Source organism: Amphichorda felina (genome assembly GCF_050947745.1).
Source record: "Amphichorda felina strain 45539 chromosome Unknown scaffold_8, whole genome shotgun sequence".
Classification (NCBI taxonomy): Eukaryota; Fungi; Ascomycota; class Sordariomycetes; order Hypocreales; family Bionectriaceae; genus Amphichorda; species Amphichorda felina.
In genome coordinates, this window is record NW_028145042.1 from 1586353 (window position 1) to 1612297 (window position 25945).

General features: G+C 56.3%; 10 protein-coding genes across 10 annotated transcripts; 8 read left to right on the forward strand and 2 right to left on the reverse strand.

Annotated features, from left to right (window-relative positions):
- On the forward strand, nt 1–2783 carry STE11 (kinase-like domain-containing protein; the record flags this gene model as incomplete). Its single annotated transcript, XM_083197517.1, has 2 exons — nt 1–408; nt 435–2783. The coding sequence occupies 2 exons, from the start codon at nt 1–3 to the stop codon at nt 2781–2783; spliced, it is 2757 nt and encodes a 918-aa protein (XP_083046985.1).
- Nucleotides 2784–3566: 783 nt separating this feature from the next.
- Nucleotides 3567–4151, forward strand: ACO1O0_008152 (gamma-glutamylcyclotransferase family protein; the record flags this gene model as incomplete). Its single annotated transcript, XM_083197518.1, has 1 exon — nt 3567–4151. One exon carries the CDS (start codon nt 3567–3569, stop codon nt 4149–4151), a length of 585 nt encoding a protein of 194 aa, XP_083046986.1.
- Nucleotides 4152–5014: 863 nt separating this feature from the next.
- Nucleotides 5015–6841, forward strand: ACO1O0_008153 (uncharacterized protein; the record flags this gene model as incomplete). The annotated part of the gene is made up of 2 exons (XM_083197519.1): nt 5015–5257; nt 5285–6841. The coding sequence occupies 2 exons, from the start codon at nt 5015–5017 to the stop codon at nt 6839–6841; spliced, it is 1800 nt and encodes a 599-aa protein (XP_083046987.1).
- Nucleotides 6842–7274: 433 nt separating this feature from the next.
- On the reverse strand, nt 7275–9314 carry ACO1O0_008154 (Zn(II)2Cys6 transcription factor; the record flags this gene model as incomplete). Its single annotated transcript, XM_083197520.1, has 3 exons — nt 7275–8117; nt 8176–9111; nt 9198–9314. The coding sequence occupies 3 exons, from the start codon at nt 9312–9314 to the stop codon at nt 7275–7277; spliced, it is 1896 nt and encodes a 631-aa protein (XP_083046988.1).
- Nucleotides 9315–11204: 1890 nt separating this feature from the next.
- On the forward strand, nt 11205–13189 carry ACO1O0_008155 (HeLo domain-containing protein; the record flags this gene model as incomplete). The annotated part of the gene is made up of 2 exons (XM_083197521.1): nt 11205–11274; nt 11346–13189. 2 exons carry the CDS (start codon nt 11205–11207, stop codon nt 13187–13189), a joined length of 1914 nt encoding a protein of 637 aa, XP_083046989.1.
- Nucleotides 13190–14026: 837 nt separating this feature from the next.
- ACO1O0_008156 (glycoside hydrolase family 27 protein) lies at nt 14027–15569 on the forward strand (the record flags this gene model as incomplete). Its single annotated transcript, XM_083197522.1, has 4 exons — nt 14027–14381; nt 14442–14525; nt 14584–15447; nt 15517–15569. The coding sequence occupies 4 exons, from the start codon at nt 14027–14029 to the stop codon at nt 15567–15569; spliced, it is 1356 nt and encodes a 451-aa protein (XP_083046990.1).
- A 674-nt stretch (nt 15570–16243) lies between these two features.
- AKL1 (uncharacterized protein) lies at nt 16244–19442 on the forward strand (the record flags this gene model as incomplete). The annotated part of the gene is made up of 3 exons (XM_083197523.1): nt 16244–17174; nt 17230–17327; nt 17379–19442. The coding sequence occupies 3 exons, from the start codon at nt 16244–16246 to the stop codon at nt 19440–19442; spliced, it is 3093 nt and encodes a 1030-aa protein (XP_083046991.1).
- A 332-nt stretch (nt 19443–19774) lies between these two features.
- On the forward strand, nt 19775–21274 carry MAK11 (WD40-repeat-containing domain protein; the record flags this gene model as incomplete). The annotated part of the gene is made up of 1 exon (XM_083197524.1): nt 19775–21274. The coding sequence occupies one exon, from the start codon at nt 19775–19777 to the stop codon at nt 21272–21274; it is 1500 nt and encodes a 499-aa protein (XP_083046992.1).
- A 1311-nt stretch (nt 21275–22585) lies between these two features.
- Nucleotides 22586–23911, forward strand: ACO1O0_008159 (insulin-induced protein-domain-containing protein; the record flags this gene model as incomplete). The annotated part of the gene is made up of 3 exons (XM_083197525.1): nt 22586–23398; nt 23464–23788; nt 23865–23911. 3 exons carry the CDS (start codon nt 22586–22588, stop codon nt 23909–23911), a joined length of 1185 nt encoding a protein of 394 aa, XP_083046993.1.
- A 298-nt stretch (nt 23912–24209) lies between these two features.
- On the reverse strand, nt 24210–24707 carry ACO1O0_008160 (uncharacterized protein; the record flags this gene model as incomplete). Its single annotated transcript, XM_083197526.1, has 2 exons — nt 24210–24397; nt 24479–24707. The coding sequence occupies 2 exons, from the start codon at nt 24705–24707 to the stop codon at nt 24210–24212; spliced, it is 417 nt and encodes a 138-aa protein (XP_083046994.1).
- Between the last annotated feature and the right edge of the window lie 1238 nt (nt 24708–25945).

Consider the following 25945-nt stretch of genomic DNA (forward strand, 5'->3'; position numbering starts at 1 on the left):
ATGTTGGCTTCCAAGACCCCCTTTGCGCCAGTCATGGGCAGCAACTCCGCCATGGCCCCAAACGCACCTCAAGCGGCTCCTCCGCCATCAAGACGAGCACCCGCGCCCCCGAGCGGTGGACCGAACTTTGCCAGCCCGACCGAGTCGGAGTTCTCTGACTCCGACAGCCCCGATTCCGTTAAGAACTGGGACGAGGACAGGGTGTGCGAATACCTGAGGAGCGTCAAGTGCGGCGAGTATGAGAAGCATTTCCGGAAGAACCATATCAACGGCGAGAACTTGCTGGAGATGGATAAGGAGGTCCTAAAAGAGATGGGTATCGACAAGGTTGGCGATCGCGTACGACTATTTCTAGGTATCAAGAAGCTTCGCACCAAAGCATACGCGAATCAGAAGAAGCGTAATAGGGTAAGAATACTACCAACCATCCCCAGTTCGTTGCATGGCAGCTGATTGTGGTGTGTGCACAGGACTCTTTCGGTGTTCTCGATATCCAGGTCACAGCCCCTGGCAGCTCTCCTCGCACCGCTAACCCCTGGTCCGCGAACTCGTTGAACAACAAACGATATTCAAGGCAGCTCGATCTCTCCGCTGCGTACAGTCTCTCAAAGACCAACTCTCGCCCGTCGTCGCCAGTCCAGGAGTCCGAGGCTCGGATATTACGGCAACAACGGTACCCCCAAGGCTCCGCATACCACATTAATTCCGGTGTCAACCCGCCATCCAGGCATCAGGGCTCGTCCGACGCCCAGACCGCCCGTTTGGTACCAACCCACACCAGGAACAACTCTAGCTTGGACGGCTCGCTGATGGCTGCGCTACCGCAGAACCAGGACGTTATTCGTGTTATCTCGACCGGAGGCGTGACCAAGGTGGTCAAGATTGCCGAGTGCAACACCTGTGAAGAGGTCATGCGTGTGACATTGAGGAAGTTCGCTCTTCGCGAGGACCATGAGCGCAACTACTGCTTCTGGGTTCTGACTGGCGTTGATCCCGATCCTACCCAATGCAGGCGCCTCGGCGACACGGAGCTCTGGCGGATCATCAAGGACCAGAGACGGCCGGAGCGCAACCGTCTGATTCTTAGGCGCGTGCCTGCCGGTGAGCCTGGTGACTCGGAGCTTCAGCGGGCAGCCGCCATCGCCATGGAAGAGGAGCAGCAGAAACATGTCAGAGCACTCGAGTCTGTGGACAAGCGAAGCCAGATCAAGGTGCAAAAGGTGCTAGGGGAGAAGTGGAACGACCAGCTCCAGCAGCCCCTGTCCCCCGTTTCCTACCAGGACCGAGAGCGGAACGTTTCCAATGCGGCAAGGGATCTTGAGCGTCCCCCATCAGGCGAATCGCTCTCACGACCTCAGCGCCGCAATGTTGCCCTTCGTCAGTTTGGAGGTCTCAGGCCTCCCAGTGAGCTCATTGCATCCGATCTCACGTCTTACTTCCCAGATCACGCTCGGGAAGATATCGATCGGACCGCCCGGCTGTCCATGAGAAGATCGACCCGTCTCAGCAAGGTCAACAGCCGTCTCAGCGTGGCCAGCAACCTCAGCTTTGCATCCAGCGTTCAGGACGCACCTCCAATCCCGACCATCGCAGACGCGTGGCTGCAGGGGGGCGCCCAAATGGCCAAGGTGCGCGCCAGAGACTCTCAGGGCCGTCTCCCCCAAATGTTCAACCGGGACTCAATTTCGTCTTCCATGCTCGACACCCTCCAGGAGGAGTCGCCTGTAGAACCGAACCGCAAATCCTATGTGTCGTTCACAGAAAGCAGCTCTGACAATGCCCCGATCAGTGGGACGGATGCTGATAGTTTGACGGTCCGGAGCAGCTTCTTCGAGGATGGATCCACCAACTCGGGCTCGTTCCACGAGCTGAAGCAAGCGCTGACAAACGACGGCGACGATGCTGATGAGGAGCTGCAGAGCTTCCTCTCGGGAGAATCGTGGGACGACAACAAGTGGATGAAGGGCGCGCTCATCGGCCAGGGATCCTTTGGCTGCGTGTACCTCGCATTACATGCTGTGACCGGAGAGCTCCTTGCTGTGAAGCAGGTTGAGACCCCGGCCCCAGGGGCCAACACCCAGAGCGACAACCGCAAGAAGGGTATGATTGATGCCCTCAAGCGTGAGATTGGTCTGCTCCGGGATCTTCGACACCCCAACATTGTCCAGTACCTGGGATGCAGCTCCTCAGCAGACTATCTCAATATTTTCCTTGAGTACGTCCCTGGCGGGTCCGTCCAGACCATGCTTAACTCATACGGAGCGCTACCGGAGCCACTTGTGCGGAGTTTCGTGCGCCAGATCCTGACGGGTCTTTCGTACCTGCACAACCGCGACATTATCCATCGCGACATCAAGGGTGCCAACATTCTGGTCGACAACAAGGGGACAATCAAAATTTCCGATTTCGGCATTTCCAAGAAACTTGAGGCGTCCAACATTCTCAACGGTGCCAACAACAGCAAGCACAGGCCCTCACTGCAAGGTTCAGTCTTCTGGATGGCGCCTGAGGTTGTCAAGCAGACCTCATACACCCGGAAGGCAGACATCTGGTCTCTAGGCTGCCTTGTCGTCGAGATGATGACAGGTTCGCACCCGTTCCCCGACTGCAGCCAGCTGCAGGCCATCTTCAAGATTGGTGGAGGGCGGGCTGCCCCCACCATTCCTGAGCACGCGAGCGAGGAAGCCAAGGAGTTCCTCGCCCAGACGTTTGAGATCGACCACAACCGACGCCCAAGCGCCGATGAGCTGATGATCAGCTCATTCCTGACGCCCATTACCTAGAACGATGGGAGGAAGTGGTTGGGATGTTGGGCACATCGCAGCCCAGCAGTTGCTTCCAAGTTGAACTTGGAGCAATGAAGTTAGAGACAAGCAATTGCTTCCGAGTTGAGCTTGAAGCGATGAGTCTTTCTTACGACAAACCGAGGGACGGCTCTTTTTGAGATGCAGGGTGGGAATGAAATAGGCGTACTTTCTTTTTTGCCTTGCTTTTCCAGAAGGCGGAGTCAAGTCAAGGAAGAAATCAGAGAGTAATCAGGGAATCTTTTTAAGACAACGACGACAAAGACGACGAGAAGAATGTATTATAATACCTTATCTACAGCCAAGACTAGACGAGTGATGATTGATTGCTAGAGATCATGCGACTTACCCCTCACGCTTACCGCTGGCCACGTTGACTCGATCAAACAGGCCATTCTAGTGCGCTTGGGGCGATTCTTTTATCCATTTCTGGCATGCAACTAGTCCACGGGCGTATGCTCCGCCATGATGCCTTGCATTTTACGGTGTAAGCTGTTCGCAAACTATCCAAGACGAAGCCTGAGGCCAAGATGACTCCCATACCAGCCCAAAGGCTTTTAAGGCAGCAGTGTCCACCTTCCACTGGCCCCTGAATTCCATACCCTCCTGCTGAGTTGACTCACTAGTCAGGCAGACTCAACACACAGCAGTTTTCATACTCTCTTGCACGACTCACCCCTAGAGTCCTGTGCCGGATCGACTAATCGGGTCATCAATTCCCGCCGTTGAAGAGATCGACGCTACCCTGTACCCCCGGCCGCCATGAGCTCCCAGGGCGACAGCCAGCAGTCGCAGGACAGTATGATGACTGTCATGGACGAGAATCGCCGTGAGATTATATACTTTGCCTTTGGATCGAACCTCTCCACCGCACAGATGCTGAGCCGCTGTCCTGAGTCGGTGCCCATCGGGCTGGGATACCTACAAGGCTGGGGCTGGATCATCAACTCGCGCGGGTATGCCAACATTGTCAAGATGGCAGACAATAATCGCGCGGAACCTGCCCCAACGACAAGCACAGACGGCGGCGTTTACGGTCTCCTGTACCTGCTCCCGCCTGCGGACGAGGACAAGCTGGACAGGCACGAGGGTGTGCCATGGGCGTACGGCAAGGAGCACATGAGCATGCTGCGGGTCAATGACGACCGCGGGAAGCCTCTGGAGAGCCCCGAGACGGTGACGGCGCTGGCGTATGTCGACGCTCAAAGGACGAAGGGGGATCTGCCAAGGACGGAGTACGTCGACCGGATGGAGAGGGGCATTAAGGAGGCGGTAGAGGAGTGGGGGATGGATGCAGACTATGCAGACAGCTTGAGCGCCTGGCTGAGAAAAGGGACGCAGCCTTGATATATTTCTTATCCTCTCCTATCCTGGGTAGCGGTTCTAAAACGGCGTCGAAAAACTGGACTTGGAGTCTGGCGGGTGTTGAGGGTGCTGACCCCTCACAATGGCATGAGTACCTAGGGACAAAAATGCAACTTTTGCAAGCGTTACTACCTGGTAGGTACTAAGTAGGTTCCTTCGGAGAGAACATGGTAAGAAACTGAAACTTTAAGACTTTTGGATCGTACTGGAACTGGCCTTTCCCAGTCACCGGCTTATGGTCGACCGTCGATTGTTTGACGTACGGCCGGATCGTGGGAACCCTCACACCTACCTATTTACTCAGCTAAGAGTCAATGAATTCATTGCAATGGAACTCAAATTCCATGAAGAGACAGAAAAGTAATAAAGAAGGAGCATTTCGAGGAGATTTTATGGCATCACGCCACCTAATGTACCTAGGCAAGTGGAAACTAATCACTACCTTACATAAGACTAAGGTTGCTACTACTATCAGAGAAAGGAGGCAAGTACTCGAAACCTGCTCCTCCCCTGGCATCATGGAGACCTTTACGAAGAAGGAGCCTTTTAGAGATTTTTGCCCATCAAGGGCCGAGGCTCGGTGACTGCTACGTAATAGTCAAGATGGAAGTCACGCATCAGTGAACTTCGTCTGTTGTCATCCAAGTTGGATCCGCGAATCTCAATCGCTGTTTTGTTTGCCGTATCACTCTACCACCAAGCCTGGATAGCCAAGTATCTTCCATCTCTCTCTGTTTCCCTGTTCCCGCCCTTTGGGGGCCATTCAAAGCGCATCCTCAACGTGTTGACACTGAGGATCTACACTCTGTTTCCCACTTTTCATCGTTACTACACGCGCTGCCATCATGGCTTACACAACCCCCGCCATCAGGGTAGATCCAGAGCCTCAGCCGCCCGAGGCAGCCAGCGATGACTATGCCCCGCCAGATGTTAATGACTTTGAGGCGGAAAGGGCCAAACTCGAGATGCTGGATGTGAAACTCACCGGCCAGTCCCACCATAGTTCCATCTTCAGCTTCTTCCAAGGCAACGAGGCCGCCAGACAGGCCACTGAGCACGAGAAGAACATGTCTTTCAGATATACCATTGTGCACTACTGGCCGGCCATGATGTAGGCAGTCTTCATGGCCGCTACCGTCATGATGGAAGGCTATGAGACATTGGTGGTCCCATCCTTCTTCTCCTACCAGCCCTTCAGCAGGTTCTATGGCGTCGGATTACGGCAGAAGCGCGCCGACAATACATGCGGTGATGATGTCTTAACGCCTTTCAACGACGTCGATGGAGATGGAAGAATGGACAGAGTGGTCGGGACATACTGGCAAACCGCAATCACCGTCGGCACTGCTCTGGGCCAGCTCATTGGCCTCTTCATCGTACCGCCACTTACTCGCAGGCTAGGATACCGCATATCTGCTCTCATAGGCCTCACCATGGTTGCCTGCTTCCTCATGATCCCGTTTGGCTCGAGCTTTATTTACTATGGCGGTCATCAGAAGAGACTGAAAAATGGGATTTTCATGATGGGAGAGACCCTCTTGGGCATACCATGGGGTCTCTTTCAAGGCTTGGTCTTGCCCTATGTTTCCGACATCACTCCCCACAAGCTCAAAGGTCCTGCGACAACCCTGATCAACGCTTTCTGGATCCTTGGGCAGATGGTTAGCTGCGCTGCGCTGAGTGTAGCCTCAGACCTCGGGTTCAAGAACAGCGAGATCACCCCCGACGTCTTCAGACGAGACATTTGGGCTTTCAGGGGACCCATGCTGGTACAGTACATCTGGGTTGTACCTTTCTTGTTGATTATTTGGATGGCACCCGAAAGCCCTCAACATCTAATGCGCCATGGCAGGGATGCCAAAGCTGTCGCGACTTTGAGACGTCTCAACAAAGATCCCCGTTACGACGCTCAGGGCAATCTAGATTGTATGCGGCTCCTAGATCAACACGAGAAATCACAATCTTCCGACATGGGTATCATGGCCTGCTTTAACAAACAAAATATCCGGAGAACCGAGGTTGCCATCATGGTGTTCCTCACCCAGCAGCTGGTTGGGTCCCCGCTAATCTGTTATGCAGCCAAACTGCTGCAGAAATCTGGAACAAACCAAAAACTTTCTCTCATTGTGGCCACTATGATGTACTTGATGTGCATTGTGGGTACTTTTGCCTCTATGGCCATCTTGCGAAAGTTTAGCAGACGGATCTCCTGGATGGTTGGTCTCACCTTTGAGATTGTCTGTCTCCTTGCCATAGGCATCGGGGGTTTCTTCATCAACTGTGCCACTGCCAACTACCTGGGTTGGCTCATTGCAAGCTTTATCATGGTCTTCGCCGTCGCGTACAATACCACCATGGGCCCGATCGGTTATGCTATCGTATCCGAGGTTCCAGCAACCCGTCTCAAGACCACCACGAACTCGATCGCTCGGTCAGCCTATATTGTTGCGGCGATTATCAATCTGTTCCTGGTCCCTTACATGTTGCAGGACAAGCCCGAAGGCTGGGGTCTTGGATGCAGGGCAGCATTGTTGTGGGCTGGGACCAGCGCGGCTTGCTTGGTCTGGGCGTTCTTCCGGCTGCCCGAGACAAAAGACCGAACCCCGGCTGAGATTGACATTCTGTTTGAACAGAAGATACCTGTGCGGAAATGGGAGACAACGAGGCTCTAGACCCTGGGACCCTGGTGGCCCAAGGGCCTTGGGCGGTGGAGGCGAGTGTAATGGGGTGCTGGCTCGACGGTCCAATTCAACATGCCAGGCTGGAGCGACTTCGGAGGATTTCTTGGTGGACACACCGGTAGGGACCGTAGATGGGCGAGCGCGGTCAGATAAGTTTCTTGAAGAGTATTCATAGCCTAGCCCGAGGCACGAGTATGATTACGAGTATGGTTTTCAGGTATCCTTTCGCTCCACTTGCCATCCTTTGATGATGGTGATGATGGCAGAGTAGCTGTAGATGATGCAAACCAGCCCGCATTTACAGACAACCTTCAAGATTGTGTGAACTCCTGATGAATGGCAAGTAAATTTACGCCCTGGGTGTGCATTATTATGAATAGTTTGGTCAAAGATGCTTGCATTAACTCAAGGGATAAACTGCGCCTCAACTAACCCTCTGCTCAATCTGCGGCCTCTCAATCTCCTCGATGATGGCATCATCAGCGGCTATGGTGCTCATGACCCGATCCCTGGTGAGACCAAACCAAAACTGCGGGGCAGCCTGGACCTGCTTCTTGGCATGGTAGATCTCGCCGGCCACTTTCCGTACCTGGCCCCTTGCGCACTCGGCGGCGGGCCATATGCAGGCGAGCTCCGACAAGGCGCCGACATTGAGACGCAGGAGCTGGCGGAGGTCGTCGTCGTCGTACTGGACGAAGTTGAGGGCCCACTTGGATAGGTGGACGATGGAGGAGAGGGTGAGGACGCAGGTGAAGAAGTGGGTGTGGGAGGTGAGGGTGGCGGAGGGGAGGGTGACGAGGTGGGAGATGGCGTTGGCGGAGGAGATGGCGTGGCGGGTGTGGGCATTGAAGGGCTGGCCCGTGACGAGGACGGCCTGGTGCGGCGCGCACGAGGTGATGGCGTTGGCGGGGGAGGTGTCGAGCTGGGAGTGAGGCTGATGGAGGAGGATGGAGGTGGCGTGGAGCATCATGTGGGCCTGGAACATCATCTCGTCGACGCGGCCCTCGCGGTCGAGGACGTCGCGCTTGGAGGCTGGAAGGTGCAGCCGCCAGTTGGTGAGGAGGGCCTCGATGCGGGCGAGGTTCTCGTCTTCCGGGCTGTCGATGGGCGGCGTGCGCATCAATTTGCCGAGGTTGCGGGCGCAGAGAATGCGGTATGCGAACGAGGAGAACTCGCCGTCTTCAAGTGTGAATTCTTGATCTTCTAGTTCCTCTAGATACCGAGGTGGCGGTATAGACTGCGCGACGGGCAGGTCAGCTGAGATATCCTGGGGATGAAAAAGAGTCTCCGAGAGAGAGAGAGCAGGGGGAGGGGGCGGTTCTTACTCCAGAGAGGAACTGGGCCTCCTCGCAGGGGAGGGCAACGTCTGACGCGATATCAAAAAGGTCGAAGTTGGTCTGCCGGTGGACACCGGCAATCATGCCGTCAATGACAAAGAGATCCCACCACGTTCTACGCCAGCTCTCCTCAAGTACAGGCATCCCTCTGCCGTGGAAGATGGCGAATGGGCGGGTGTTGAGAGCAATCTCAATGGCAAGCTTCTCGACATCCCGAAGCAGACCTCGTGCCTTTTCATTCATTGTTGCTCCATCCATTCCGACAATGAGGATCATCATGGCCTGGACAAGGAACGCATCACGAGTGCTAGGAGTCTTGCTAGCGTCTCTCACCCTCTGGTACGCCTCGTCGAACAGGCTTTCTCTGGAAGAAGGCACGTCGATATACACCGACCCAACCCATCGCATGGCCGAGAGGAGGGGCTCAATGGTACCCTCGCGGGCAAAGCGAAGCAGGAAATCCTTGGGTAGGACGAATGGGTGCGACGCGTGGAAGTTCTGGTAGAATGAATCAAGGCATCTCTCGGCGAGGGAGGGCAGTGGGCCCTGAACGGCGGTGGACCGAGTAGGAGAGTTGAGGTCTTGAGTTGAGACGTCGGTGGCGGACGTCTCGCAGTATGGTCGCCGGGTCTGAGACTGGTATGACAGCGGAGTTTGAACCGTAGATGAGCAGGGGGAGGTGGAAACGGTGCTGGAACCCTTGAAGGGACAAATGGAGGCGGCTGGTTGAGTCAGAGTGCTGGTGTAGGCATCGCCGGGATCCTGCTCGGGGGGTGATACGGCCTGGCGCTTGTTGGGGTTTTGAGCGGTGCCTCGCCGCGGTCCCTTGTAGCCGCGCCGCGATGCGACGTATGCGCAGTCAGAGCCGGAGCCAACACAGCGTGAGCACGGATGAGATCCGTCGCACTTGAGATGCTTGTTGCGCTATATGGCGGGCAACAGGACGGTGGTCAGCATGGGCGTAGATTCATTGGGCCATTGCGGCCATTGGACCAGTTGGTTGTACGTACGCATGCGAGACAGGCTGTCGAGATGGACTCCCTGGGTCGCGTTTGGCTGGCGGCGGCGGGAGCCGCGACTGGTGAATTGCGCTCTGGCGACTTGCTTGGTTGGCTGCCCCTGCTCATGGTGATGGGGTGATGCGCGTGCGAGGAGGGGGCGATTGTAGCTGGGTCGTTGGCAGTGTCAAAGCGATAGGTTTGGGGGCGCTGGGTCGGGTTACTCAGCCCAGGTGATGGTGACAGTGTTGGGGGGTTCCCATCTGGGAATAGTATGGAATGGGCCTGGGGTGGTTCTGGCGCAGGAAAGGCGGGCTGGAAGGCGGGCTGGAAGGCGGGTTCAAAGGCGGACTCCTGAGGATGCCGAGATGCCTGGGGGCGACGCTGTGGCATGGCGGATAGGTCGGGAGCCGCTGCGGACGGCGCTTGAGACGATCAGTATCCGTATGGGGCAGTACTACTGTGTAGTAGTGATGGACGGTGAACGACGACGGTGGTCTTGGCCCTGTCGCTGGTTATTACTATGTACAGGAATGAATGCTTGGGAGTTGCAGGTTCGGGCCAGTGGCATCAATGCTGATAAATAGCGACGCAGCGATGCTAATTAACCCCATTCGTGCTCCACAGGGAACGTCCCGAAGCTTGTCGGGCGCTAGCTTGACATTCCATCAGAGGTGACGACTCTAGTAGTATAAGGGTCATGGCGATGACGAGACACGGGATGATGGGGGGCATCGAGGTACTCGTGCCATGTACCAATTGGAGACGAAGGACACCCCCTTTGAGGCTCGAGCCGATGGAGAATTGGAAGCCAAACTGGACGTTGACCACGAGGCATGCTGCGCGTGCTTACTGGGACTTTGACAAGATATCTGGAACGCCGGTTCGAAGCTCGCTGTAGCTCGTGCTGTGGGCCGTAGGGGGACGCACCAACGATGTCTTTGACGATGCGTCTGGGCGATGGGTCCAATGCCGTTCTGGGCGTTGTACTCGTAGCGACAGTGTCGGATGCTACGAGTAGAGTTTGCAGCAATCGATGGATTGATCCCAGGGGACAAGGCATTGCCAAGTTGTAGGCTCAGACTGTCGCTGGGCTAAGATGAGATCAAATGTCGCGATGCCGAAATGCGACTGTTGGCTACAGCTACGAGTACGAGTACAGGCACCTAGGTACTTCGTACGTACCGAAGTAACCCATCTCGCCCCCTACAACGCGCCTGCCGTTAGACTTGTGGTGGCCTGAGGCGTGACGATGCAACGCCCCAGGCATCCATGGATGGAACCTTGGAATGGAAGCAGCCTGGCGGGAGGCAAGAGGCTGAAAAAGCCCCGCTGAAGCCTGCTTGTCTCAGTCCCCAGCTCTCCACCACCGTCACTCTGAGACTCTTCATCCACCGTTAAGATGGCCAAGGTCTATTACTCGTGCTCATAATACGAGTAGTAATACTGCCATTCCCCTGTTGCCCTTTCTCCCTCACTGCTTGTCTGGCTCCTGGCCCATATGAGTAGCCTCCTCTCAATTCCCTACCGAGTCCGAGGCTGTTGATTGCGGTCCCAAGCGAGCCTTCACAGCCCCATACTATGCCTGGGCTGTCCCTCGCTCGTCGATGAAAGTCTCAGACGGTTTGACATTTCCAAGACATGTCAATCCATCTACCCACGGTCGCTCCCGTGGCCGCCCGTTCCTACTCCATAGTCGTACGAGTTGGAGTACTGTGGTAGCACGTACTGCTAGGTACCTATGGAGGACGGTCGGATGGAGATCGAGCACAGCACAACAGAACCTTGTACATGGAGGTAGTATATGCATGGATGCCCCACCACTTCGATCTATGGAGTCGATGGACTGTCCCAAATCCTCGCTCAGCCGAGTGGACTCCTCACTCCTAACGTTCTACGAGTACGACTATACGAGCCATCGTCCCGATTCCCATGCACAATCTCAGCCCTACCCGGACTGGGTCTCATTCCTACTAGCAGTACCTAGTACTGTCCGTACTTACCCCTAGTCCCTAAAAGATGGACCCCGCAAGCCTTGCCATCGGCGTTGCCTCCATTGGGCTGCAGGTCTATACTGGTTGCATACAAGGTAAGTTCACAACTGTCAACACCCTAAGGGTGGTTGCATTTGTATCAAACTCTGACACCTCGTCCTTTTAGGCATCCAACTGTTGGTCACAGCACTGGGGTACGAGGACGACTGCAAGTACTTGAACCTGCGCCTGCGCATGGAGCAGCAGAGACTCTATGCCTGGAGCGAGACATCGGGCCTTCTAGACCTCGATGCCAAAGACCCCAGCAAGGTCCTGAACTCGGATGTCTTTCACATGCATAGACAGACAGTCCTTGACTTGCTAGTCCAGATCCAATGTCTCTTTGACGAGTTCGCCAAGCACCAACAAAAACATCGCAACTTGGAAATCGTGCGTGATGACGAGGGTGTGCTCGAAACCCCCGAGAAGGATGCGAAGCAGGCCAACTTCCCTATGACCAAAAAGAAGAGAGAATTCATTAAAAAGGCCATGTTGGGACTCAAGAATCGGTCAAATGACGGATGGACTCGATTCAGGTGGACGTCCTTTGACAAGGAGGCCTTTGAGAAACTCCTCGACAGGTTTTCCACCTTGAATGACAGCATGACCAACATACTTGATCACTCGCTGCAGGTGGAAATTAGACATACGGTCCATGACACCAACCGAGGCGTCCTTCTGCTGCACCACCGGGTAGCGGACCTCAGCCAACTTGTGCTGGCTCTCCAGTCGCAGCTTGCGGCAGGGGTTCTCCCGCAGTCTTCCTCACGCATATCGAAGCTGGAGCGCGAGGCCAACGCCGATGCGCTAGAGCACCTGTCCAAACTGGCCAAGTTCAAGGCCTTCAACGAGACTATAGACCCCAAGTCGACCACACGACTCCGAGTAGATGATGCGGCGACAAAATTTCTAGACCTGTCCAACCCAAGCCAGCCGCGCAACCTCTGGGTGCCTAGGTACATGATCCATCTAGATCCGGAGGCGGATTCGTCAGAAGCCACGCGATGTGAGGCATCTATGAAGACACCTGAAGGGAAGAAGAATGTCTGGATTGAGTGGAAGGACTACGACACCGAGGGGCAACAACCTGATTCCTTGTCCAAGGCCGACATTGTCGACAGGGTCCGCAAACTAGCTGCGCTGCTAAACCATAGTCCTAAACCTGATTCCTTCCACACGCCGCACTGCCTCGGCTTCTTTGATAAGGTTGACCCCGGTGTTCCTGACGAAGAAGTTGACATCCTGGATAAGCGTCTTGGTCTCATCTTTGAGCGTCCAAACGACAGCCATCTTGACCCTAATCTGCCTCCGATCTCACTCTACGACCTCTTACGTGATGTTGAATCTCGAAAACCACGAGTGACGGAGCGGGTTAAGCTTGCACAGGCTCTTAGCAACTGTCTCCTCCATCTCCACGCCGTTAACTGGCTCCACAAAGGGCTTCGCAGCCGCAATGTTCTCTTCTGGAGGTCAAAGGATGGCCGTGTCGACTACCACCAACCCATCCTCTCTGGGTTCGACTTTAGCCGCCCGAGCGGCTCGGACGAGATGACAGACGTCCCCTCGGACGACGCTGAGCACGATCTGTACCGCCACCCGCGGACGCAGCTCAACCGCCGCCGGGACCGTGAGCGCTCGAAGAAAAGCTTTGACATATACAGTCTTGGGGTCATACTTGTCGAGTTGGCGCACTGGCGCACCGTGGAAGACGTGCTGGATCTACGGCGCGCACGGGGCAGGCCTGATGTGGCGAGAGCAGTACGCAGCAGGCTTCTTGCGGAGGAGAGGACCGCTGCCGTCGGCGCATGCATGGGCGAGAGGTTTGAGGAGGCGACGAGGAGATGCCTGGCCGGAGGTGAGGGGCTGGGGCTGGGGGACGGAGACGATGAGACGGATGACGAGGTCGCGGGGAGGCTGTTTATCAAGTTTCATGACGAGGTGGTCAAGAGGCTTGGGGAAGTTGTTGTCTGAGGGTGGCATTAACAAGTCTATAAAAAGAACAAAGACGTTGTTGATATACCGGTACGAATAGTGTCTGCCTTGTATACCGCGTACTAACTAGTCGGTATCCAGATGTGTTTATCAACAGTGTAATTGCCAATGGGTCTTCTCTGGTATCCTTACGCCACCAGTCTTTCGGCTCTTTGTACCGGCCGACGGCTGAATTACGAAGGCCACTTACTGGTAGTATAGTAATTTATTATATGCTGATAATACGAGGTATGGATACTCCGTACATACACAATGAGGGGTTGTCTGCGTCTAAGAAGCACGGCCTGCGCGCGATCTTAATTTTCCGTGTTAGCTTCCTAGATGGCTCCGGAGCAATCCCATCCGCTGTATGCTCCCAGACCTGCATAACGTAACAGCGGCAGGGATATCTGTGGACGTCACAGAGGGCTTTGTTTTTATTCACAGTTCGCGGGGTTGAAGTCGTCTCCAGACCGTCTCCTTGCCACCTCTGTCTCGCCCAATCGCTCCTCCGGCCCGGATCCGATCCCCCGCTCTCTCCCACCCTTCTCAAGATATGGTTACATTTTATGCTGATCCTAGATCCTTGCTCAATTGATCCGGAGAAGTGAGCTTTGCAGGTTTCCAGGGTGTTGTTTGTGGAACCGGAAATGTCAACTGATCTCGGGGCGAGTTCCCCCTCGAGCGCCGAGTATTATGCATCGACGGAACTTGGTGAGTAGGCCTTATAAGCTCCTCTTCCCGACCTCTCGTTGACATATCCAATTCAATTGCGCTCTTACCACGTTTATCTGTTGCTTCTCACTTCTTGCGGGTGTTGAGATTTGCTGATCAAAGATGCGTGCTGCAGCGTTGGCCGCCCCCCTGATGGCCTCGTCGGCCATGGCCATTGAAAGTCCCGACGGGACTGGCCGCCTCCCTGCCATGGGTTGGAACTCGTGGAACGAGTATGGATGCAACATCAACGAGGAGGTCTTTGTCGAGGTCGGGGAGCTGCTCGTCTCGCTGGGCCTGAAGGACCTCGGGTACGAGTACGTCAACATTGATGACTGCTGGAGCGACAAGGTGTTGAGGCGCGACAATTCCACGCACAAGATCATTGTCGACTCCGAGAAGTTCCCCAATGGAATCTCCCACGTGGCCGAGAGGGTCCATGAGCTGGGTCTTAAGCTCGGCATCTACAGTGACGCCGGTACGGATGGGATAATTCAAAACTGTGAACAGGCGGACGCCTTCTGACCAGATCGTATAGGCACCGCTACCTGCGGAGGGTTCGAGGGCTCCCTGGGGTTCGAGGAGATTGATGCCCGGACTTGGGCCGAATGGGGCGTCGACTGTAAGCCTGCTGCTGGCGTTACCGTTCCTTCGGCTTTGAGCTGACCAGGGGAACCCAGATCTGAAATATGACAATTGCAACGTGCCTGATGAGTGGGTGGATGAGTACACCTACGACCCAGCTCTCCTCGACAACCCCGAGCCGCCGGCGGGATACGACTACGGCGAGTCCAAGACGGCGGTGCGCTACAACGCCATGCGCGACGCCCTGCTTCAGCAGAACCACACGATCCAGTACTCGCTCTGCGCCTGGGGCCACGCGCACGTCGAGCGCTGGGGCCACGAGATGGGCCACAGCTGGCGCATGTGGGGAGACATCTACCCAGAGTGGGCGGGCAAGTACGAGTATAGTTGGGGCCTGATGCCCATCGTCAACCAGGCGGCGCGGCACTGGCGCGACGGCGCCTTCTGGGGCCACAACGACTGGGACATGCTCGAGGTCGGCAACGGCAACCTGACGCTCGAGGAGAACCGCAGCCACTTTGCCCTGTGGGCGGCGCTCAAGAGCCCGCTCATCATCGGCACGCCGCTCGACGGCATCAGTGACGAGGTGCTGCGCATCCTGAGCAACAAGGAGCTCATCGACTTCAACCAGGACGAGCGCTACAGCGACTCGGTGCGGCCCTTTGGCATCGACGAGGTGCCCGTCACGACGGAGAATACGACACACCCGCCCAGCCACTGGGTGGGCACGTCGACCAAGGGCATCCACCTGTTCCTGCTCAATGCCGACGACAAGGAGACGGCGTTTGAGGTCCGGTTCGACGAGATCCCCGGGCTTAAGGGTAGGCACGGCAAGGGCCACCATGAGTATCTCGTGCACGACATGTGGACGGGTGAGGATCTTGGTGTGTCCAAGAAGAAGCTATCGGTGGATGTGAAGGGGCACGATACGGCGGCCTTGCGGCTGACGACTGTTGACGGTAGGATTACCCTAGGAAGCTAGCCCTGGCGAAAACTGATTCTAGGATAGAGCTAATGCGTGTTAACAGGAAAGCATCCCAACCCGCATTGGACGCCGTCTGAGGACCGCAAGAAGCAATGAGGATGAGGCGGACTGGGATGGTGACGGGTGCACGGGATGGTACATGGGCTCAAAAGTGTGTATGAATTCAAAATCGGGGGTGGGTTCCATTCGATGCCACATGCAAGAACGCAACATTGGCGGGTTACGTAGCAGAATGAGAACATCAGCTTCAAATGAAAGTGAACGTGGATGTGATATAGGAGTGGATGACCGACGGGTAGGGGACCCAAAGTCGAAATATGAAGGTTTAGCCGATAATCCGCCGCCGCACGTGCTAGACCTGGATCCGTAAACCGGGTCCAGGGGGAGCAGAGGCCAAATTTAGGCCATGACCAGCGAGGCTGAGCCTGGCTACAACTGGCAACAAGCCTCCACTGGCCTCAGTTCGAGGTTGCCTCCAGGTTGGCATCAGGCACCCGCTCGACCCCTGTTTCTGAGCCATGACTCTTTGCCTTCACGGATAAGCGATTGAATGCGATGCCCTCGTTCTGATATTGACGGCCTCTTTGGTTCTCTGCGAATTTTCCAATGTTCTGACTGCGCTGTTTGAAGCAACCCCCCAATCAACCACCACCGCCTACGTCACCCCACGAACTACGGACCACGAACTACGGACCACGAACCACGAACCACAAACCACGCCGCTCGTTCAACCACCGAACCTCACGATCGGGGACTCGACCCCGTGAACTATGGCTTCGTACGGTCAGCAGATGGCCCCGCGGCCGCCTCCCAGGCACGCTCCCGCTCCCCACCCCCATCATGGCGCCGGCTATGGATCACCGCCCACGGTTGTGCCAGGAGCAGCAGCTCCCGCAGGCACTTTCCAGCCCGGCACCAAAATCCAGGTCGGCAGCCACCGCATCGTGATCCAGAAGTATCTCTCCGAGGGCGGCTTCGCTCACGTCTACTTGGTCAAGCTGGCGAAACCCGTCGACGGTACTGACCAGGCCGTCCTCAAGAGAGTCGCCGTTCCCGACAAGGAGGCCCTGCGGGGCATGCGCACCGAGGTCGAGACCATGAAGCGCCTCAAGGGCCATCGCATGATTGTCACCTATATCGATTCGCACGCCTCTGAGCTCAAGGGCGGCGGCTACGAGGTCTTCCTGCTCATGGAATACTGCAGCGGCGGCGGCCTCATCGACTTTATGAACACCCGCTTGCAGCACCGCCTGACCGAGCCTGAGATCCTCAACATCTTCTGCGACATTGCCGAGGGTGTTGCCTGCATGCATTACCTCAAACCCGCGCTGCTGCACCGCGACCTCAAGATCGAGAATGTGCTCATCACCAATCGAGGCTCCGGCAAGCGCTTCAAGCTGTGCGACTTTGGATCGTCTGCGCCCCCGAGGGCTGCGCCCACATCGGTCGTCGAGTGCCGCCTGATGGACGAGGATGTGCAGAAGCATACGACTCTGCAGTACCGGAGTCCGGAGATGGTCGACGTGTACCGGAAGCAGCCGCTGAACGAGAAGTCGGACATTTGGGCCCTAGGAGTCTTTTTGTACAAGCTATGCTATTACACCACACCATTTGAGGATCAGGGCCAACTCGCCATTCTCAATGCTAGCTTCAAATTCCCCAGCTCGCCGCCGTTCTCGGATAGGCTGAAGAGGCTGATAGGTAAGAGTCTACGGCAACTTCTACCCATATTTGTTCCTAACGACCGCCGTTTTAGCTTCCATGCTGAAGGAGAATCTGCAATCTCGACCGAACATATACCAGGTGCTCCAAGAGGCATGCGCAATGCAGGGTCGTGACGTTCCGATCCGCGACGTGAGTTGAATAGACCCCGGCGTAGAAGCTGATGCTGATCCATGGTATTAGATTTACTCTGGAAACAGCAGACCAGACTCCCATTCTGGGCGAAAAGAACCGGCGAGGGACAGCAAGGCTGAGCCTCAGTCCCAACCGGCAGTGGGCGCGGTGTTTGCTCCGCCCAAGGAAGAGAAGAATATGATTCCTGAAGTAACACCCATGAGACGAGGTCGCCCGACGGCGTCTCCGGCTCCAGGTCAAGCGTCGCAACATCAGAGACCCTCGTCGAAACCGACCGGCGGTGATCCATTTGCTGCCCTGGATTCGAAATCGCCTCGCACAGGCGACCCGGATGAGTTCTCATCACGGTTCCCTTCCCTGGACCAGTTCTCGTTACTTCATGACCAAGGGGCCAAGTTCGATTTCGACTCGACCTCGTCTCCGGTCACGCAAAAGAACGAAGGACACGACCAGGCTACTCATCGTCTCGCCGACGAGGTTTTTGCCGCTAGCCGAAGTCCACCTACAGGCGGCGAGGGATCACGACCTCAATCTGCGGCTCCTACACCGGCCACGGCCAGAGTTGTCTCCCAGAATATCGAAGCACTATCTAAGACTTCTTCAGGCTCGCCAAGGCAGGAAGTCAGCAGAGCACAGTCGATCATCAGCAGCAACCCCGATCTCCAAGCCATATCTGCTCATACCACTGCCAAATATGTGTCAATTGGTACCTCGACATCCGACCTGCCCTTAGAACAACCAATCAAGACGGCCTCCTATCGACTCAGTCAGATTCAGGCGACCGATTTGCCTCGATCATCGAGTCTTCCAAGACAATCCAGTGCTATCGTTGAGCAGAGTCAGTCGGTAGACACGCGCTCCAACGTCAGTGCTCGTGTACCATCCCTCCAGCCTCAGCCTGCTCATACTCGGACACCTTCGACGACCCGAGGAAGCTTGGAAATTGCCCGCTCGAGGGAGGATTTACTGGATGTCACTCCTCGGAACACGCTGGTGATCAGCCACCCACGACCTCAGAGCACCAATTTCGAGTCGACTACCACTATGGACTATTTGCGTGAGCGCGAGGCCCTGTCACGTCCGCATAGCCGTTTATCGCCTCGTCGCTCATCACAAGTGCCGTCTCCAAATGTGCCATCGCCAAACCTGATCCCCACTGATGATGAGCCTCAGCCAGAGACAAGCAATCTTGATTTCTTGAGAAGTATGGAGGACTCCGATTCCAAGGCGGCTAGGCGGTCGAGTGTGGGTTCCCTTCCGGGCTCCAAGAGTATCCTTGGCGGCAAATTCAGCGATGCCTTCAAGAGGTTTGAGGGCAATCAACCTTCGACTGGGAGAACGCCCTCACCTCTGAAGGAGCACGACCGGCGAGACCTGGCACCCATTGCTGGATCCGAAGCCACAGATGGCCGTAGCGACGATGGAAAATTCCAGGACGATGAGGACAGCATGACACCGGAAGCGAGGCGCGAGATGGAGCGTCGCAAGCTTGAGGAAGAGGAGCGAAGGGTTGAGGCCGCTCAAGCAGAGTACCGGAAGCGAGTAGCAGCCGGTGGTAGCTCGGAGGCCGGTCCATCGACCATGCCGAAACCCGGCGGGGGGCCTGGACGTGCCATGACCATCCAGAACCGAGTCCAGAGCCTCCTTGATGAGCAGCGGACGCCCAATGTACCCAAGACAGCGCACGGATATGGAAAATACTCAGATGCTGCCTCATCAGCGAGCAAGCCGGAGAAGCCTCTGCCTGAGATTCCACGCAAACCCATTGCCACATCAAAAACACTAGGCCAAGTGCCTTACCTGGCAGGGGGCAACAGCACGGGTTCGTCCGCCCCGCCAGCGCTGCCACCGGGGAAGACAACGGCAAAGCCCGTCGCCCCCAAGAAACCTGTCCACCTGAATAGCCTCCCTAACCGCAACCGACCCTCGTCGCCGTCCAAGACAATCCAGTCACCGACGGCCGAGCAGCTCGTCGCGGTTGATCTTCCTGGTCAACCAGCGCTGGATATGACCCCTCAAGAGAAGGATAACTATCTTGAAGAGTTCTCACAGCGGTTCCCTAGCTTGAGTGCCATGGAGGGGGGGCAAGCAAGCGGTCGGGCCAGGAGATGATCTAGACCATTTTGATATAGAAACGTAGAAAAGACAGAAGCCGGCATGAATCGTCTATATGGGCAATCGAATATATCAACGTCCTCACCCTTCTTTTTTTTCCATCTTGTTTCACTCATTTCACATGTGAAGTTGGTTACTGATGAAGGGCCTGCCTGGGTGTAAGCAGTGACGATAGGATTATGCACATACTGGGGTTATGCATGTAGACCGCTTGATCTTATCGGTCGGCGCTCCGACTTTTTTTTTTCCTACAGGCCTGCAGACCGCAGCACCTCCGAGACCCCAGGACTCGTCCATATTCGGTTTACAAATTTTCAACACAACCAAAGATGGCGAAACGAAAGAGACAGGCCCCTTTGAACGGGGAGCCCGCGAAGGCTCCAGAGGCTCCCACATCGAATAAGAAACAGAAAGCCGCCACTGGGTCAGCGAAACCGAGCAGCTCAGCACCAACCCAGTCCCGAGATGCCATACGGGTGGTCGCGGGGTCCTACGACGGCAACCTCCACGGCCTAACTCTTACCATTGGGCCCAAGGGCAAGGACAAGAAGCAGCAGGTTGAGTTCACCGATACATTCCTGCTCAAGGCGCACACCATGTCGATCCGCTGCGTGGCCATCTCGCCGCCGTCCGCCCCGACCCCCAACAAGAGACAGAACGTGATCCTGGCGTCGGGCAGCGCCGACTCTAAGATCAACCTCTACAGCCTGTCGGTTCACCCACCCAAAGAGCGGCCGCACGACCTGCTACGCAACGTAGCCAAGCGGCCGATCGTCGAGGACCCGTACAACCGGCCGCTGGTCAACCTGGAGCACCACGAGTCGGCGGTGACGGCGCTGCAGTTCCCGACGCGGTCGAAGCTCATGTCGGCGGGCGAGGACTCCAAGATCTTCGTGACGCGGACGCGCGACTGGGCGCCCGTGGGCGTTATCAAGGCCCCCATAACTAAGGCTATGGGGCGGCCGAGCGGCGACACGGCGGCGCACGACGGCACGCCGCAGGGCGTCAACGACTTCGCCGTGCACCCAAGCATGATGCTCATGATGAGCGTCAGCAAGGGCGAGCGCAAGGTGCGGCCCTGGAACCTGATGACGGGCCGGAGGGCCAAGGCGCTCAACTACGAGCGTGAGCTGCTGCAGCAGGTGGGCGAGGGCCGGCACTCGTCGGGCGACGGTAAGAAGCTTGTCTGGGGCAACGTGGGTGGCGAGGACGAGTTTGCTGTTGGGTTCGACCGGGACGTGGTCGTCTTCACTACGGCGGGCGAGCCCAAGTGCAAGGTGATGCCGACGACGCGGACCAAGATACACCAAGTCAACTACGTATCGGTGGGACAAGAGGACGATGAGGCTGAGCCGATCACATTGCTGGCCGTATCAACCGAGGATGGACGCATCGTGTTTACATCGACCAAGGACGAGCACATCACCAAGATCAAGGACGCGAAGGAAGGCATGGCGCCGGGCGTCGCCAGGGTTGTAGCACACCTCGGCGGTAAGGACAGCGGGGTGACGGGTCGGATCAAGGACTTTATGGTGGTGCAGAGCGCGGCGGACGCGGGGACGGTATATGTGATCGCTGGTGGCAGCGACGGTGTGATCAGAGTGTGGGCGGTTGGTGTGGAGGAGCTCCGGAAGGCGTGCGAGAAGCCGAGAGAGGAGGCTATTGGGAGCCTGATTGGGACGTGCGAGACGGACAACAGGGTTACGTGCATGACGGGGTACCTGATGATACCCCGTCCGGAGGGAGTGATGGATAGCGACGAGGAGCTGGAGGCGCTGGATGCGGAGGAGGACGAGTCGTCTGGCAGCGACGAGAGCGATGACGAGTAATGGATATGGATCTGCACATAGACATGTGAAAGCCTCTGAAATATGCCGGCTCCATCCGTGGTTATTTAATATCGATACCTACCTGCCGCATATTATGTGCATCCAAAACAATGCCCAAGTCGATCCCCCGCATAAAAGCTGCAGTGGCTGCGCGATGAGGCGGGGCATGACCAGCAGCGCGTTCCCGGATGGATATTAGGGGGTATTACCCAAACACCTCGTGACTCGGAGGCTTGGGGGCCTCGTAAAGCTGGGCGCGCTCTGCAGTTCGGATTCGCTCCGAGTCGCTGCCATGGGTTCGGGCCTGGTGTGGGGTAGAAGTGTCACATTCGTGTGGAGAGGGACACCGAGGGAGTCGGGGCTCAGGTGACACGGTGACAGGCGGCCAAGGTGAACACGTTCGAGTGGCTGCTGCCCGAGGAGAAATTACTATCAGATGTCACGAGGATGGGCTTCCATTGTAACAGCTCGTGTTGCAGGCTGAGATCTCCAGCTCCGTTCCTGATATAGACCACCTGGTGGTGGTGGTGCCTGCTGAGGCTGCAGTGCTGCACCGCTGCAGGTGGGTAGGTGCCCTGGTGTCCCGCATTGCTGAGCGGCAGCTAACTCATTATGGACCATGGCGTTGCTTCCAGCGGAGGATCCACTCTCCCCGGGCGCTGTGGCACCACTGAACGCCCTGATGGGACCACTAATGACATCGTCCCACTGGGCCTCAGTGCTGAATGCCGGTCTGATCCCTGGCAGAGAGGAGCTATTATCCAGTCACCGGGTTGATGATTTCCATGGTTCCAGGTTGCTCCCAGTGCCCTGACTTGCATAAACAAGGCGCCCTCATTGCCCTTATGGAGTCGTGGTGGGGAGGCGACAGGCGAGTCCCGTTCACATGATGCATGTGAACAACCTTGAGACCCTTGGGAAGCAAAGCTGGAGGGGGGACGAGTCATGTTGGGCTGCCTTTCCTCCCCTCTGAACAACTCTCCCACTCTGTCTTTCATATCACCAAGCTCCAGTTCTGACTTTTGGGCACCAAAAGATTTGTTCACTGCATTGCAATCAGCATTCCCTCGCCATTGTTATCTGCCCAGCAGCCATTGGTAGCTTGTAAGTTGGTCATCCCGAACTGCTGGACTCGACGTGTCTCAAGCCTCGACTTCCATCCCGAGGTATGGTTCCACCCTGGACCTTGCTAGTAGGGATATTAGATTGATTGAGACAGCCGAAGCTGACCGGTTGCCATGCTACAAATAGACATCATTGCTCTCGTTCCGACCCCACGGCCACAGACTTGCACCTCCAAGCTTCATAGACATGTCCGATGACGGTCCGCCTCTGTTGAGGCCTGTCCCCCAACGGCCCTTCAGCCTCAACCTCACCAGCGCCACGCCGCCAGAAGACGAAGACGCGTCCGAACATGGCCAGGAAGACAAGCGCTCCGTCCCCCAGCTCCTCCACGCCGACTCGGCTGCCGATGGCTCTGACGACGCCTCCATCAGCCGTCCCGGCTCCTTCATGAACCTCACCTCCTCCACCCTCTACGGAATTTACTCCCCCACCGCGTCGGGCCGCGATCGCATCTTTAATAACAGCGAGGAGGACGACACACCCTGGGGCACCGGCGCGCAGACGCCCATCCGCCGTCCTAGTGTCGACGACGCCACATACGAGCTCATGCGCGGCCGCGCCCACCTCCAGCGACGCCGCTCCTCCTATTACCGCGCCAAAGATACTACCATCCCGCACTCTCAGGGCCATACCGCCGTTAGCGTCTCCTCGCTCACGCTCCGCGCAGGCGTACTCTTTGCGCTGGGCGTTGGGTATGGCGTCCTGCTGGCTAGGTTCCAGGACCGCAGCCAGTGGCCGGCTGCAACTCCGTTTGCTGATAAACTTGCCAAGACTGGTTACGACTGGAAGACGCTGGCGTTTTGGGGCATTGCAGGCGTTGTGCTAGGGGCCGCCATGCCGTGGTCCGACAGGACGTGGGGTGATGCCATCGGTGACGAGGAGGATGAGACGGTGGATGTTGACACGGACCCAACGTGTGCCGAGAACGCGGGCCGTACGACGGACGGCGTGCTCGTGATGCGCCCCATCGGCGCTTTTGTCGGCATCATCTTTGCCATTGTAAGTCTTCCGGGTGACCGACCTTGGGGTGGTACAAATTTGCTGACAAGATGCCTCTGCTGCAGCGCAAACTGGCCTGGGCTTCCACCCTGCAAGTATCTGTCACGCTCGCCCTCGTCAACCCACTCCTCTGGTGGCTGATAGATCGATCCAAGGTGGGCTTCATCCTCTCGGCCACCGTCGGACTCATGGGTTCCATTTTTCTCCTCGGCGTCACCCCGGGCATGATGCCTTCGCCCCCAGCCCACCTCGTCTACCTCCGCGGAGGCATCGGTGGAGCTGCCGCCAGCTTTAACGACTCTGTCGAAGACAGCACCGCTGCCGGGGCTACTGCGGCGGCTGTTCCGTTCCCACTCGCCGGTATCGCCAGCCAGGAGACGGTTGAAATGGGTATGTGGACACTTAGCGTACTGTTTTGCAGCTGTCTCTGTTTTGGCAACATTGGGAGAAGGCTCGCGTGGGACAGGTCAACCAATGGAAGGGGCCGCTGGGGCGGCGTACGATGAGTTTTGATTTGATACTGTTCAGACGATTAAGTGTGGGATTTAATCCGGGAGAGTGGTTATGATTATGTTGGATTACATCCCTGTATTAGGAGTACTACCGGGTTTCAAGCCGCCTCTAATAAGGTAGGCCGATGGTATCGTGATGACTTAATGATCTTGGTTATCCACAGCACTGTATCTTGTTGCCCATCTGGGTAGGGCTTTTAACATGTTTGCACCGCCGAGGCAACAGCGCGTGCCTTCTCCTTCTCCCCCACATAGCGATTCTCGTACCATGTGATCATGTACCGAAGGACATCAGCCCTTCACTCGGGAACAGCCATGAGGACCTCCTCGACGTCCTTGCTATTAGACTTGATGTCGTTCCCGATATCCAGGGGGGCCAGGCCCAACATGGTCATCCTGTTGGGATTCTGGAGGAGTTGATTGATGGTCATTGTCCTCGTGAGGACGTCGAAGAAACACCTCTGGGCTCTCTCCTCATCATCCTTGGCTGCTAGCTCAGCATGCCAAATCCTGCCCATGGCTGGTTTCAAAGGAAAGAGGGGGGGGCAACCCCCGTGGACAAACTCACCTTCTTGGTAGGCCGGGATCTGGTTCGGGTGCTGGACTGGCCGGCCGTGGCGGATGTTTTCCAGCTCGGTCATGATGTATTGGCTGCCTTTAACGAAGTTCCAGATGTGGAAGAGGGTGGGGTGCGGTTTGGGTGGCGTCCAGGCTTCGTGGTTCTCGATGGACCGGACGAGGGTGTCGAACTTGGCGATGATGGACTCCTGGGCCTGGGTGTCGGGGACGGGAACCATGGTCGCCGTTGTTGGTGTCTTGGTGGTGATTTGGTGGTGTTTTGTTTTGGGTGGTGATGGGCGACCTGGCGATGTTTGTTTGGGGAAGTTGGCTGTGGATCGAGAGCTGGGGGTTTTTCGTGGGTTCAGCAACGGGCAGAGTTCAGCTCGCCATTACTACCACAAGTGTCTTGGGGCGTTTAAATGAATTGAACATCCGCAACTGGCCCACCTGAAGCTGTCACTACGGCGTGATGAGTACCATTCGCTGACCGACGTTTCGGCAGCTGAGGGATCGTCACTCCATGACGTCGAGCTTCACCGCAATCCTTTTCGAGTGTCCACGACTCCATGGCATTCCCCTCGTCGCCGCATCTCCGCGGCACCTCAAGACACCCTAGAACGTCTCAAGACACCTCATAGGCGTCACGCAGTGCTATTTGGGCACCCATTTATCCCCAAATGATTGTCTAATATTACTACTTCCCAAGTGGTTTGTGAGTTCCGCGCTGTGAGGGCGGGGACGGGATCGTTGTGGACGGTGGACATGCCCTCCTTGGGGCATTTCTGCCTATGATTCATGAATCCATGATCTTTGCAAGGCGCCACCTTGGCCAAAGCCATTTGCCTGGATGAATAAACTACGTTAGACAACTATTACGTACTGCCCTCTTATACAACAACAAATTCGATGGCGTAGATACAAGCTCACCTGCTCGCCTCTCGGGAAAACGGACTGGTGTGCCGCCCGCCAAGATCAACTGTTAGATAGTTGTTGAATAGCAATAGAGCTCACCACGCTAGTAGGTAAATTCTAGTTACATCAGGACTCAGAAACTAGCCTAATATTAATATCAATAAAGGCCATGCCCAACAATGTAACCCCAAAGAATTTAATACTTGTATGAATAAGAACACGATTTGGGCAGCACCCCTCTTCTTGGTAGATTTCTCGATGTCCCGACCCAATTCCGATCAACATACGTTGCACGCGTCAAAAGTGCATGATTATGAACGCATCTTAGATTTGAGTCTCGTACAAGCATCATACTGCTAGTACTGGCGAATATTATTTTTGCCTTATCTAACTCGTGGCTGCTTGCCTAGAGAGATAGTTGGGCCTGCCAATTCTACCTCCGACATGTGGGTCCCATGTGTGCGTAGTTGCTTATTTCCATGACCTCGATGACGCTGACGATTGTGGCCAGGAGCCGTCAGCGGCTTACGGCGTCCGCCTTCCCGTTGGGCTAGCTCGTCAC